General features: G+C 50.5%; 1 protein-coding gene across 1 annotated transcript; it reads right to left on the bottom strand.

The window, feature by feature from the left end:
- Positions 1-3,041: 3,041 nt before the first annotated feature.
- LOC135993029 (histone H1.10) lies at positions 3,042-4,610 on the bottom strand. The gene has a single exon (XM_065642610.1). It carries the CDS (start codon positions 4,475-4,477, stop codon positions 3,833-3,835), a length of 645 nt encoding a protein of 214 aa, XP_065498682.1. The 5' UTR covers positions 4,478-4,610; the 3' UTR covers positions 3,042-3,832.
- Between the last annotated feature and the right edge of the window lie 9,336 nt (positions 4,611-13,946).

The raw sequence follows: 13,946 nt of genomic DNA, 5'->3' as shown, positions 1-13,946 counted from the left end.
TGAATGCTGTCACATATGCCGTGTCTTGTCACCCCTCCGAATCTGAATCTGGCAGCCGTCTGCAGGAGCAGACTCCGGTGGCAGCTTGGTATCTGGGCCTGGTTTTCTGCAAGTGAGGAAGGACTAGTAGAGCACCACATCTGGCCTAGCAGTGGTCCTGCTTGCCCTTCACTTGAACAAATAGTCTTTTTCTACCTGTGGGAACAGATAAAACCCTTCTCTGGCTCTTCTCCCTGCTGTGGGAATAGTTGGGAGCAGCTGAGGGGATGAGGCAGGACCTGGGACCTTCTTCCATGCTGGAGGTGCCATCCCCACCCCATGGGCTGCCCAGGACCCTCTGGGAGACCTTGCAGGCAGAGATGGGCTTGAAGAGTTCAGATGGGAAAACCTGATCCTGATGTGGAAGGAGGAGGCCTGGAGATATGGGGCTGTTTCTTACAACACCCTCTCTCTTCAGATGTCTCCCAGTTTGCTGTCCTGGTGACTGGTCTGCATGGCGGAGTTGCTCCCAGCTTGGGTTTGGGAGGGAGGATTGTGGGGGGCTTAGACAACTTCCAGCATGGTCAGGATTGGGTGGTGGTGAGGGCTGGGCTGAACTGGGGATGGTGTAGGTCAGGACTGGAGCTGCTAGGCTGGTCTCTATAGGTGCCACCTTCTGCCCCACCAAATGTGCTGGCCAGAACACAAGGGAGGAATGAGTATGGAGTATTTGGGGGTGCCCCGGCACAGGGGACAGGTTGGGCTGCTGCCCTGTGCACTGGGGGCTGAGTAGCTCTGTAACCACCCCAGTGTTGTGTGGCTCTGCCCAGGGTGACGCCTGCAGCTGTAACTGGGAGCTGGTGGCAGATGTGGTGCCCTCAATGCTGAGCTCCAGCTGGTTAAACTTCTCCTGCCACCCATGTGATGGACCAGCTGGAAAAGCTGGGCTGCTTCAAGGGGAAATCCTGTCTGTCTGGCCAAGTGTTGCTAAAGTGCTTGGCCTTTATCACCTCCTCAACTTCACATCTAAACATTGTTGTGACCAGGAAGTTTTGGTCTTTATTAGAAAGCTGGAACGGACTCTGTCACCTTCAAGGGATTGGTCTTGTGGCTTCTTGGAGCAGTTGCTGGTCCTGGCTCTTCTGTAGCACCAGAGCAATTGAGCTCATAAAATGTGAAGGTCTTGGCTGAGCTGAGCCTTCCCCAGAGGTCATGTGAGCCTGAAAGGGTGTCTGTTGGTCTGTCCTTTCCTCAGGAGAGGGCAGGGAGGCTGCAGGGCTCTTCCCCTGCCTCCTCCGGGCACCTGAAAGGTGAGACAGCGTAGACCTGAAGCTGGAAGCTGCTGTGCATCTCACCATGTGCAGCAGAGTCTCTACCAGCTCTGGGATTTGCTGTGTTTATCTGGGGGATGAGACTGGAGTCACTTGCCCTTGGAAGTCCTCGAGGCTTGGGTTTCTCTCCAGAGCCCAGCCCTTGCAGCCGGCAGCACCCGTGGGAGTCTGCTCAGGGATGCTCATGTCGCAGCTCCTGGCAGTCCTGGTGTGTACAGTGAAATGCTGCCAGTCCCTCTGGCTGAAAGGTGAGGTCTCCAGCTGGACCAGTGTGATGTGTCATGCTGCTGCCTTCCCTCTGCCCCCACCTGCCTACAGGGATGCCACTGGTGGTTCACCTTCCAGGTAATGCTCCTTACCAGTCAAGCACTTTGCCTTGCAGGTTGTGAGACTGGCCGGACCTGGGTGATGGCATCTCCTCCATCCCTTCAAAACCTGCAGTGTCATCTGCTGACCAAGGAGACAACTGCAGGTCACAGCTGTAATGCAGCAGCTCTCCTGGTACCTGAGGTCACTGGCAGGTGCTCAGGCTTGGTGTGAGATGTACAGGGGCTGCCTGTCCCAAATACTGACTGGAGGGAGGCTGCAGCCCCCCAGCAGCAGAAGGCTGCTGGTCTCTCCCCGGAGCAAAGCTGACTTGTCTTCCTGAGTTTAGTTGATGGACAGTTCTTCAGGTAATAAACTTACTTCCCTTCTCTCTGCTTGTGCTCCAAGAGACACAGGGATGAAGCAGCTGTAGAAGGGCCTGGGTACAGGAGGAAGGGGGCTGCTCCTTTCCTGGGAGTGCTGGAAGGCCCTGGCTGTCCCCAGGCTCCAGCTGTCTGCTGTTCCTCTGTCCCCTCCTCCTGGAGGCCTTGTGCATTGGGCTGATCAGTGCTGTGTTTCCCCAGGCACCAGGAGCATGTTGATGCTCTGGGGTGATGCGCCTGCTTGTTCTGCTCCTGCTTTGGGGGAGGCAGCTGAGCAGGGCCCTGAGGTGACAGCAAAGCTCTGCTGTGGGCTTAACCACAGCTGACCTGTGGGGTACAGTGCAACTGCAGCACTACCTGCCCTGCTGCAGAGAGCAAGTAGTTGGGCTCCTTTTCCTCCCTGCTCCTGCAACCCGGGTATAAGCTGGGGGTCTCCAATGAGCAGAGAGGGTGATGAGCATGGAGCTGCAGGCTCAGCCCCTGCTGCTGCAGACAGGCAGAACAAGATGGCCCAGATCCCTGGCAAGGCTTTATGCAACCTTGCTGGCATATGCTATAAATAGGCACAGCCATGGAGGCGCAGGGTGCGTGATGGGCCTCTGCTTGCAGTGCTGTGTGTGCACAATGGAGCTGCAGCTCCTGGGGAAAAGCTCCCCGAAGCTGAGGCTGGAAGGGAGGGATGGAGGTCGGGGTGCCTCCTTCTAACCCAGGTGCTGTGGGGTACCCCCCCTGGTGGGTACCCCTTCACTGCCTCCATGGCAGGGGAACCCTCACCCCCTCTCCTCCCCGCCCCTCTCATCGGTCCTGTGCAGCTTCTCCCCCTGGGGGCAGGTGCAGCCCCCTGGGTCTGCTCTGCTGCATCAACACCTGGGTGGGCAGCAGCGCCCCCCCGTCTCCTCCGCGGGGACACACGCAGTGCGGCTGGGCCCTCCCGCCTCGCCCCGGGGGCTCCGCTGCCCCCGGCCCTCCCTGCCCGCTCCCCGGTGCCTGCAGGGAGCGCACGACAGCATGACGTTTTTTTAACAATTTATTTGAAACGACGATAAATGAAAAAAATAACGGAAACAATCCAAAAGAAATAAAAGAAAAAAACCCCACCCTCCCCAAAAAAATAACCAAAACTAACCCAAGACCGACTTAAAAAAAAAATTATAAAGGCCATTATTGAAGACGCGACCTGAACCCGCGGGGCCCCGCGGGCTGTTCCGCCAGGGGGCGGGCGGCCACCCGCGCGCGCCGGCCCCGTGACGAGCGGCCGGACGCCGCGGCAGCCAATTGGCGCCCAACGGGCCGTTGCCATGGCAGCGGGGGCCCGGGAGCCAATAGGGGGCGCCGTCGCTTTTCGGAATCGCGGCGAGCAGGCGCGCGGCGGCCGGCGCGAGGGGCGGGGCGCGCGCGCAGAGCGGGCCCGGGCGGCGGGAGCCCGGCCCACGTGGCGCGGGGGGCAGCGGGGGCGCCGCCGCAAAGCGGCTGCTATGGAAACCAGGCGGGAAAAATTCCTGTAAAGCACCGGGGGAAAAAAGGGGGGGGGGGGGGGCCGGGGGAAGAGTCAGGAACTGTCTACACGCGGGGAGGGGCACGGCCGAAAACAAAAGGACGCGATCGGGGAAAAGCCCCGGGGTGGCGGGGGGGGGATGGAAAAAAATAAGGCGGCGGAGAAAGGGAAGGGGGTGCTGGGGCAGCCGCAGCCCCGCTCACCGCGCACGGCGGCGGCTGCGGAGCCGAGTCAGCAACACAAAGACAAAGCGGGTCCCCGGGGGTCCGTCCTCAGAGCAGTCTGTGCGGCGGGGGTCACAGTCCGGGGGGCGGCGGGGGGCTCCCTGCGCCCCGCTCTCATGCCTTCCTGCTCTTGAGTGCCTTGGGCTTTGCGGACTTCTTTACCTTCTTGCCCCCGGGGGACGCGGCTCCCTTCTTGGTGGCCTTCTTGGCTTTGCCCTTGTCCTTTTTCGCCGCCGCACCGCCGGCTCCCTTCTTGTGCGATTTCTTCTCAGGCTTCTTGCTCTTGGCTGCCGGCTTCTCCGCCCGCCGGGACGTGGAGGCCGTCGCCTTCTTGTGGGCGCTGCTGCCCGCGCCCCCTTCGCCGCCGCCTTCCAGCTTCTTCCTGTTGAGCTTGAAGGAGCCGTTGGCGCCGGTGCCCTTGACCTGGAGCAGCGTGTCGTTCTGCACCAGCGCCTTGATGGAGTATTTCAGGTAGGTCCTGCCGTTCTGCTGGTCGAACCAGGACACTTTCTTGGCCTCGTTATAGATCTTGGCCAGCGAGGAGCCATTGCGCTCGCCCAGCTTGCGGATGGTCTCCACCACCAGCTGGCTGTATTTGCCTGGCTGGTTCTTCTTCTTGTTGTTCTTTTTCTTCTTCGACGGCGAAAGCGACGAGCCGCCGCCTTTCGCTTTCTTAGCGGCCGCTTTCTTCTCTGTGGAGAGCGGCAATTCCTCCGCCTCGGTCAGAGGCAGATCGGCTTCTTCCAGCTCCACCGACATGGTGCCGAGGGGTCGCGGGCCGCAGAATGGGGGCGGGCAAGGGCGGCGTGGCGGGCAGCGGCCGCGCTCCTATCGGACTCCGCTTTGCTCCGCGCCGCCGCGCTCTAGTGGGGTGGGTGCCGCCGCCGCCTCTTTATATGGACGCGGGGCGGACCACGTTGAGAACAACAACAGCCTGGTCCGCCGCCAGCTCCAACTTGTGCTTCTTGGGGCCCTTTCGCGGGGCTCCCGCGCCGACGCCGGGGCCCCTCTGGCCGCCCCGCCCGCCCCGTGCCCTGCGCCCGGCCCCCCCCCGGCCCGCCGCCGCCCCCGCGCCCCCCGCCGCGCGCCGCCCGCCGCCCCCCGCCGTGATTTCGGGGGCGCGCCCGGCGCGGCGGCGAAAGCGAGGAGGGGGGCGCCTGGTACGGCGGCGGCTGGGGCGCCGCGGCGGCCCCCCCGCGCCTCGGTGCCGCCGCCGCCCGCTGCCCAAGAGGGGCCGCCGCACGGGGGGGGTGGCGGCGGGGCGCGGGGGGCGGGGGCGGCGGCGCTGGCCCCGGGTTCTCCGGAGGGAACTAACACAGGCGACGCCCTCCCGCGGTCGGCGGCAGCAGCGCGGAGGCGCCGCGCCGAGGCCGGGGGTCCCCGCCCCGGCGACGGGGGCCGCCCCCCAACCGACCCCCACCCCCACGGCCACCCGGACGGGGCCCCCGAGGGGGGAGCCCTGCGTGTCCAGTGTGCCCCGCTCTCCCCGGCGGCCATCGCCCCGCAGCGGAGGATGCGGGCAGCGCGGCGGGTCCCGGTGGGCTGGCGGTGGGGGCACGGGGGGGACCCCCGGCTTGGCACAGTGCGGGGGGGTGCGCGAATCGCTGCCGCCCCCGCAGCCCCTGCGCGCCGCGGAGTAGGGGGGTCTCCTCGCCCCTTCGCAGGCTGCAGCTCTGCATGGGCTGGTGGGGGCAGCAGCGGTGCTATGAACCCCTTCCCAAATACACCCCACTCCCCAAATCCCACCGGGGGGACGAGACTTTCTTGGGGGAGGGGGGCGGAATGCACAGCCCCTCCCGTGCAAAGCCGCAGGGCCGGGTCCCTCTCCCCCAGCAGCTGGGGGTGGGATCCGGGGGCGGGGGGGCGTGTGCGAGGACACGGGGCACACGCAGAGGGTGCGCACACGCACACACGTACATGCACACACATGTAAAACCCGCACACGCACCCGCCTCCTCCCACGCACGCCGCGCCGAACTCGCACAGCCCCGCCGCCTCCCCTTCCTCCTCCTCCTCCTCCTCTCCCCCTCCTGGGCTCCTCTCCGCCATTTCCCTCACCCTGGCCCCCGCCCGGGGGCGACCCCGCTGCCCGCGGTGCTGGGGGGTCCCTGGGGCCGCCCCGGGTCCTGCCCGGTCCCCCCGCGCTGCAGCGGGCTGCCCCCCTTTGGAGAGCCCCCCCACCAGCGGGGCTCTGACCCTCCCATAGCAGCCGCCCCTGTGCTGAGTTGCGTCCGGCCTCGGGCGGGGGGGGGACATTGCGCGGCTGCAGCGGGGGGGGTCGGAATGTATAGATACGTGTATGGAACAGGCCAGCAGGTCAGTGTCTACATGTGTAGATCTAACGCTGTAACCAGATGGAAACTTCGCAGCAGCTGAGCTATACGTTGTATAGGGGAGCATGTATGTCATGTGTGTATTTATAGATATGTAATATATAGAAGTTATTTATTGGAATAGCTGTATGTACATTTAAGAGAAAAGTAAGCGCATGCATACACACATCCCCCCAGGTATGCATTTTTAAAATATTGACATAAACATATAAATATTTAAAGAATATGCGATGGGTGGGCAGGGGTATGAGGGAGGGTCCAGCACACCTGGGGTCCCTGTGAGCCCCCCCAAGAGGGGTAAAGAGAACACACACACATATATATAGGTGAAGATATAAATATTTGAATAACATATATGAGGGGGGCTGTGTGTGTATCTGTGCTTCTCAAAGAGGGAGGGAGACACAGGATGGGAGAAAATAGCCCCAAAACTCACATGTTCTCCCTCTCTATGTACATATAGACATATAGACACAGAGAGTGAGGTTTTTTTGCATACATGTCTGTCTCTCTCATATATGTACATACATATATAAGCAGAGCTGTTCACATGTATACATGCTTCTCTCACACTGTATGTGCATCTATACACATATACTGAGAGTGAACTGTTCTCACACAATCTTGCTATATATACACACATATATAGGCATATATGCATACGTACTTATATAGAGACACCTCATGCATACTTCTATCTCAGTATATATATGCATATATACAGAGAGAGAGAATGTGAGGGGATCACACACAGCTCTCTGGCACTATATATGCCTATATACATATATATAAGATGGGGTGAGAGTGCATGCTGTTCAGACAGTTTCACTCTACACACACACACGTATGCATAATGTATGCATATATACTGATATGGGGAGACCAGTTCTCTCTCACACTCTTGTCTCTCTCTTGATCTCTTTATGCACATACATGTATGTATATACACACACACACACACCCCCCACCATGGGATTTCACACACAGACACACTAGCCCCGTACACACTGTGTACATCTACACTTAGCTGTTCACCAATACATATATTCTCTCCTGTTATATACATAGATACATACATCCAGAGTGAGCAAGGGCTGTTCACACACGTTCACTCTCCATATATATGCATATATACATGAGATAAAGAACGAGAGCTGTTCTCTCACACACACACATTTTCTATCATTCTATATCCCCGCAACCCATATACATGTATAATCTCTGGGGTACATAAATGTATGCATATATATATACATATATGTGCATGTTTATATAGTCTCTCTATATATGGATATACATATATGAGAGTGAGCAAGAGGTTTTCTCACACAATACTGTCTATTTCTATATAGATGCATATATACATGTATACTTGTATACAGACTGTTCACATGTAATTTATATATGCATATATACATATATAATTGAGAGCGCTGCTTACACACACTATTTTCTCTCCATGTATATGTATATGTAGCTGTATACTGAGCTGTTCTCACAGACATTATACTCCTTTCTCTTGCTGTGTGTACACATATGTATGCGTATGTACTCTGTATACAGAGCTGTGTACACACAGGTAATTCACTACATGTATATACATATAAATACTTCAGAAGAGCCGTTCACACACGAATTCTCTTGCACTATATATACATAAATATATACGTGTGTATATACAGAGAGAGCTGTTCTCTCTCACACACGTGCCCCCCCCATGTGCATATATATATATATACACACATGCACACGCATATATACTGTATATATAGAGAGAGCTGTTCTCAAACACACATAATTAATGACATATTTACATACATATATATTTACAGAGCTGTTTGCACACAATTCTCTTATTAAATATAAACACAAACATAAATATAAATATAAATACATAGTCATATATGCATACATACTTATACAGCGAGCTGTTCACACACATAATTCTCTCACTTTATAAAAATATGCATATAAATGCATAAATAATGCATTAAAATATACATATATAATATGTACATAAAATATGCATTAAAATATACATATATAATGATGCTCCTGTCACACGCACACTTTCCGTCTTGAGAGGTATATATACATATATGCGCATATATTCGTATAGACAGAGAGAGTGTGTGAGAGATGTTCACACAGAGTTCTTTGTCACTATATCTACATACATATATATATATATATATATATATATATATACACACACACACACGGAGAAAGGGAGAGAGAGCTGTTCACACACAAACACGTGCACAGCACAGTCACTCTCTGCATAGGTACATATATAAAGTGAGAGCCAGCGAGTTGTTCACACACATTCTCTCTCTTGCTATATAGATGAATATATAGATACATGTATACATATATATATACACACAGATTGTTCACACACGTAATTCTTACTCTCTTGCTATACATAAATAATTAAAGCACATACTGTTTACACAAAACAACACTATTGTCTCTCTGCATATATATGTATATACACATATGTGCTCTATATAGACTGCTGTTCTCACACACACTTCTCTGCATATATAAATATATACTTAGCTGTTGACACCCACAATTTTCTTCCTATGAATACACACACACACATATTTATATACAGAGAAACAGCTGTTCACGCACACAATTGTCTCTTGCTCCACACACACACATATATACACGTATATACTTAGATAGTGGAGGGGGAAGATATTTGGGGGCTCTCACTCTCTCTTTTCTTCTTGCATATATACACATATACTGAGAGCTGTTCGGAGACCTCACACACACAATACTTTCTTTATATACATATATATATACACACACACACAGACTCTTCACATACAAACATAATTTTCTTTTTATATATATAAATATACACACACATAGGCATATACATTCAGAGATTCCCTCTTCAACCCCCACCCTTTCTCTCCTAATCCCTGTCTATATGTGCATATGTATACATACACATGTGGAGAGAGAGGGATTTTTCACACGTACTCCCTCCAATCTATATGTGCGTTTATCTATATCACACACAAATACATACACAATAATCGCTCTTGTCATATATGCACACACATATACGCATGTATACACAAGGTGAGTGAGAGCCAGTCACACACATTATTCTCTCCTTGTGTGCGTGTGTGTGTGTATATATATAGATATATACACACATATATATGATACATTTGCCTATATACTTGACAAAAAGAGCGAGCCCCTTCCAAACACACACACATTTTCTATCACTCCCTCTGTCTCTTGCCTCCCTCCATGTATCATCTCTGGGGTGCATAAATACATACATATATATGTTTATATCTTGGTATATATTCTCTATGTATAGATAGCCGTACTCACACACACAGAGCTTTCTCTTGTTATAGACATGCCTATATAGGTACATATATACATATGTACTTAAATATATATACAGACTGTTCACACACAATTCTCTTTATATATGCATCTACTTATATAATTGGAGAAAGCGCTGTTTACACACGTGTACGTATACACAGATTGAGAGCACACAAGCCGTGCACAAATGCGTAATTCTCTCACTACATGTATATACACATATATTTAGAGCTACATGGAGAGCTCGTCACACAAATTCTCTTGCTCTCTCTATATACACACACACATAGGTATATCAGAGTTGTTTTCATACACTTCTCTCTTGCTATAAATATGCACATACACATACACATACTTAAATATGGTTCCCTGACATCTCTCACTCTGCGTATACACATATATACGCACCAAGAGAGCACCGGTCACACAAACACACAATACTCTCTCTTGCCATATATACACATATAGGAATATATTAGGTTGGTGCAAAAGTAATTGCGGTTCCTGGACTTGAATTTTCAATCATTATAACCAGGCTCAGACATGTATTTATTAATCAAAATAGGAACCATTACAGCCAACACAATATTTTTTTTTGCCAATGAGAATTAAGGTTGTTCATTCCTGTGGTGTAAAAAATCCATGCCTGGGGATTTGAGGACCTCTTGGAAAGCGTTTTCTGCGTCCTGCTGGTTGTGGGAGCATTTTCCTGCACAGAGTTGTCGAGGTGCGCGAGGAAGCGGCGAGAGGGCAGGGAACGCGGCGAGGAAAGCGCATTGAAGCGATGCACAACACAACCGCATCTATTTGAGAGTGTATTTCAGTATCAAATGGCAAATTTCAACAATGCAAAAGCCGCAATTCCTTCTGCGCCAGCCTAAGATAATTTTATATATTATATTTTATTATTATATATTATCAATAATTTTATTATTAGATATTATATATTATATGTTAGACATAACATTTATATGCTGTATATTTTATTATTTTATTATATAAAATTATATACTGATATTATATACAATGTAACATAACACATATGATATGATACAATATATGACATAACAAAATGTAAAGTAATAATATCATATCATCATATCATAATTGTATTAATTTTATTTACTTTTATTATTTATTTATATTTATTATTTATTTTATTATTCATTATTTGTTATTATTTATTAATATAATATAATATATAAATATATATAATATATTATTATATTATATGTCATGTCATGTCATGTCATGTCATGTCATAGTATTAGATATGTTCACACACATGCTATTCCCGCTACATCTACACATTCTTAAGACACCCCAAACACTCTCTGTGTCTATATATACTTAGTGCCATCGATAGCTGTTCGCGCACATAGTCTTTCTCTGGCTGTGTATATATACACACATATATGAGAGCGCACACACTTTTCACTCCCCTCCATTCCCCATGTGCCCTGCTACATTTACTTTATTTGTGTGTATTTTTATGTGTAATTAATTGTGCCTGTGCTTTCTGTCATTCCCCCCCCGCCCCCTCACACACAGATATCTCCATATCCACCTCTACTTAGAATTTATTTAAATACTTATTTATGTATCTGTATTTTCTTTCGTTCTCTCTCCCTGCCCCCTCTTTCCTTTCTCAAAGAAATATAAAAACAGCTCAACTACACACACAGGCACCTGCATGTATATCACGTTTATCTATAACACACAGAAACACACAAACAATATAAAAAGTATTTTGAAATACATAAAAACTACACATAAGTGTAGAAATATAAAAAACAGAGTATGGGGTGGGGTGTCTGTGTGTATAGACAGAGAGAGAAAGAGAAAAAAAACCTGTGCACACTTACGAATAGAAGTAAGTATAAAATAATTTAAAATGTGTCTGAGGGCATATGATTGATCATCTGTCTCTCCATATCTGAGGTGATACATAGCATACAGGCATACGCACACGGCTGTATGTGTCTATGTCTATATTAATAAATAAATAGATATGTCTATATCAATAAATAGATAGATACATAAATATATTTTATATATATAAAGATATATAAAAATATATAAAAATATATAAAAATATATATAAATTCTTTGTGGAACAGGCTGCCCAGGGCAGTGCTGGAGTCACCATCCCTGGAGGGTTGGACAGGCGGAGATGAGGTTCTCAGGACACGGGGCAGTGCCAGGGCTGGGTTACGGTTGGACTGGATGATCTTGAGGGTCTTTTCCAACCAAAATGATTCTGTGATTCTATCTATATCATCTCTAGAGATTCATACATAAACGCTTTTATATAAAGATAGAAATAAAATATATATTACTCTAGCCATATTTATGTGTGAGATAATATTTTCCCTTTCTCTGAACATACGTGTATACGAAGAAATAAACATGTTGCAAGTGTGTACATCAGTAAGCTGCATCCATGTATGTCCCATAAATGGAAACCTATAGCTAAATCCACTTGTGCTCTGTGTTTCTGAGCCTTGGCATATGTGTCTGTGGATAATACAGCAACACACAGACACGCACATTCCGTGCGCTCGTTTGTGCTCTGGCTCTTTTGCTCTCTCGCTCGCCAAAGATATGTTCTGATAAATATATACATAGACACGTGAGTGCATAAATGCCTTAAAATACGTAAAACGCACACACAAATGTTTAGCTAAAAATATTTCTGTGTACCTCTAGAGTCCTGGATGGATTTTTGTGCTTACGAGCACACATGTCCCTACAAGCACCCCCGGTGCGTGCTGGGCAGGGGGGTCTGTGCCCCCCTGGGTGCTGCGGTGGGTGCTGGGGCAGCAGGGGTGACAGCAAGGGTGACAGCAAGGATGACAGCAGTGACGGTGTCAGCAGTGACGACCGTTGGGGCTGCAGGTGCGCAGGGCTGGGTCTGGCACCCGCCCGCGGTGGCTGCGGCAGCGGGCGCTGGGCTGGCGGGGGTCCCGCCGGGGGCTGGTGCAGGTTGCAATGCAGGACACGTCCAGCCCCAAATTGCCCCCGGGTGTTGCTGCCAGGGCACAACCTGAAATTTTCCACCCTGGGCTTCGCAGCTCGGCCTCTCCGTGTCACCTTCCATGTGCCAGCGCCTGTCTGTAATTTCTGTGATGCCGCTCTCTCCCCACAGCCCCCGCTGCACAGATGTGCCCGTGCGATTCCCCAGCTTTTGTATTTGCACCAGAAGCCGATAAACCACAGCTGCACTCACAAACAGCTCCCAGCCCTCGGGGGGAAGCAGCCCCCTAGCCCCACACCTGCCCCAACTCCACAGTTGCACCTGCTGGCAGGGACATTCAGGGCACTGGTTGTAGCTGTTGACTATTACACATGGTGTAGTTTGTGGAACCAACTCCCTCCCCTCCTTCTTCAGGTCTCCCCCTCCTCCCAAAACCAGCAAACCCAGCCCTGGAGCTTGGCTACCACAGAGCATGGGCTGAACATCTCCAGTGTCCCCTGCCCTTGCCCAGCAGCAGGTCCCCATGTCACACAGCATTGTGGTGGCACCTGCAGCTCCTCTGGCAAAAGGGTCAGAAGAAGCCCCGAGGCAGCCCTGGTGCTGCAGGAGGGGTTTTAACAGTGGTTTTGAGCCCACTTGTACCCAGCACATTCTCCAGACCACAAAGATGACACAAGTGATTCTCACAGGACCACCAGCCCCCATCTGTGAAAGCATCAGCCCTCAGGGTGTTCTCATCAACAACAGCAGGGCACCAATTCCCACAGCATTTGCCTCCTGCACCAGTTTTGTGCACATATATATCTCCTATTCCCACGTGCAAAAACATGGGCTTGTAGGCAGCAAATAGAACCTTCCCCTTTAGCATCCACAGCATCCTGTGGCAAGGAGCTCCCTGGCCATCCTACCTCTTTGCCTTGTGCCACCACCAGTTTATTTGATGGCAGAGATGAAACACAGAATCTCCACAGGGCTCTTCTCCATCTGTACCACCCAAGGCCAAAGCAGAAGGAGGGAGGTGCAGAGTTAAAATCATCCCCTTTCCCCCAAACACCACTTCATAGTTATTGCTCCCCACTCCCCCAGCTTAGCTTGTTCTGGGCTAGAAGTGTATCCACAGAAAACAAGGGCAGAGTGATGCTTTAAATGGAGATGAGCAGGTCTGAGTCTTCGAAAAAGCTGCAGCCAGGAAAGTGGTCCCACCAGGACACATCAGTATTGCACAGTTGTTACTTGAAATGAATGTGGACAGCAAAAGCCTAGTCAAGTGAGAGAAAAGCGTGATAGGACAAAGCCATAAAATAGGATATAGAACACAAAGACTGTTAGAAGGCTCTTGAAATAACTGGCCTCATTTCTCTACACTGTTTTCCATCTTCCTGTGGGCACAGGAGCAGTACGCTCAGCCCTGCTGAGTGCAAGCAGGTCATGCTCAGCATCTAGAAATTAAAGGCTTAAACTCAACTAGGCTGGACCAAGGAAGAGTCCTTAACTCGCTCTAAGTCCAGCCTTGCACAAGCATCTTTCAATTAGCAGGTACTAGCTTGCTAAA

This window comes from Caloenas nicobarica, chromosome 11, assembly GCF_036013445.1.
Source record: "Caloenas nicobarica isolate bCalNic1 chromosome 11, bCalNic1.hap1, whole genome shotgun sequence".
NCBI classification, from domain to species: domain Eukaryota; kingdom Metazoa; phylum Chordata; class Aves; order Columbiformes; family Columbidae; genus Caloenas; species Caloenas nicobarica.
The sequence above is the reverse complement of the archived record's forward strand: the minus strand, read 5'-3'. Positions and strand labels throughout refer to the sequence as shown.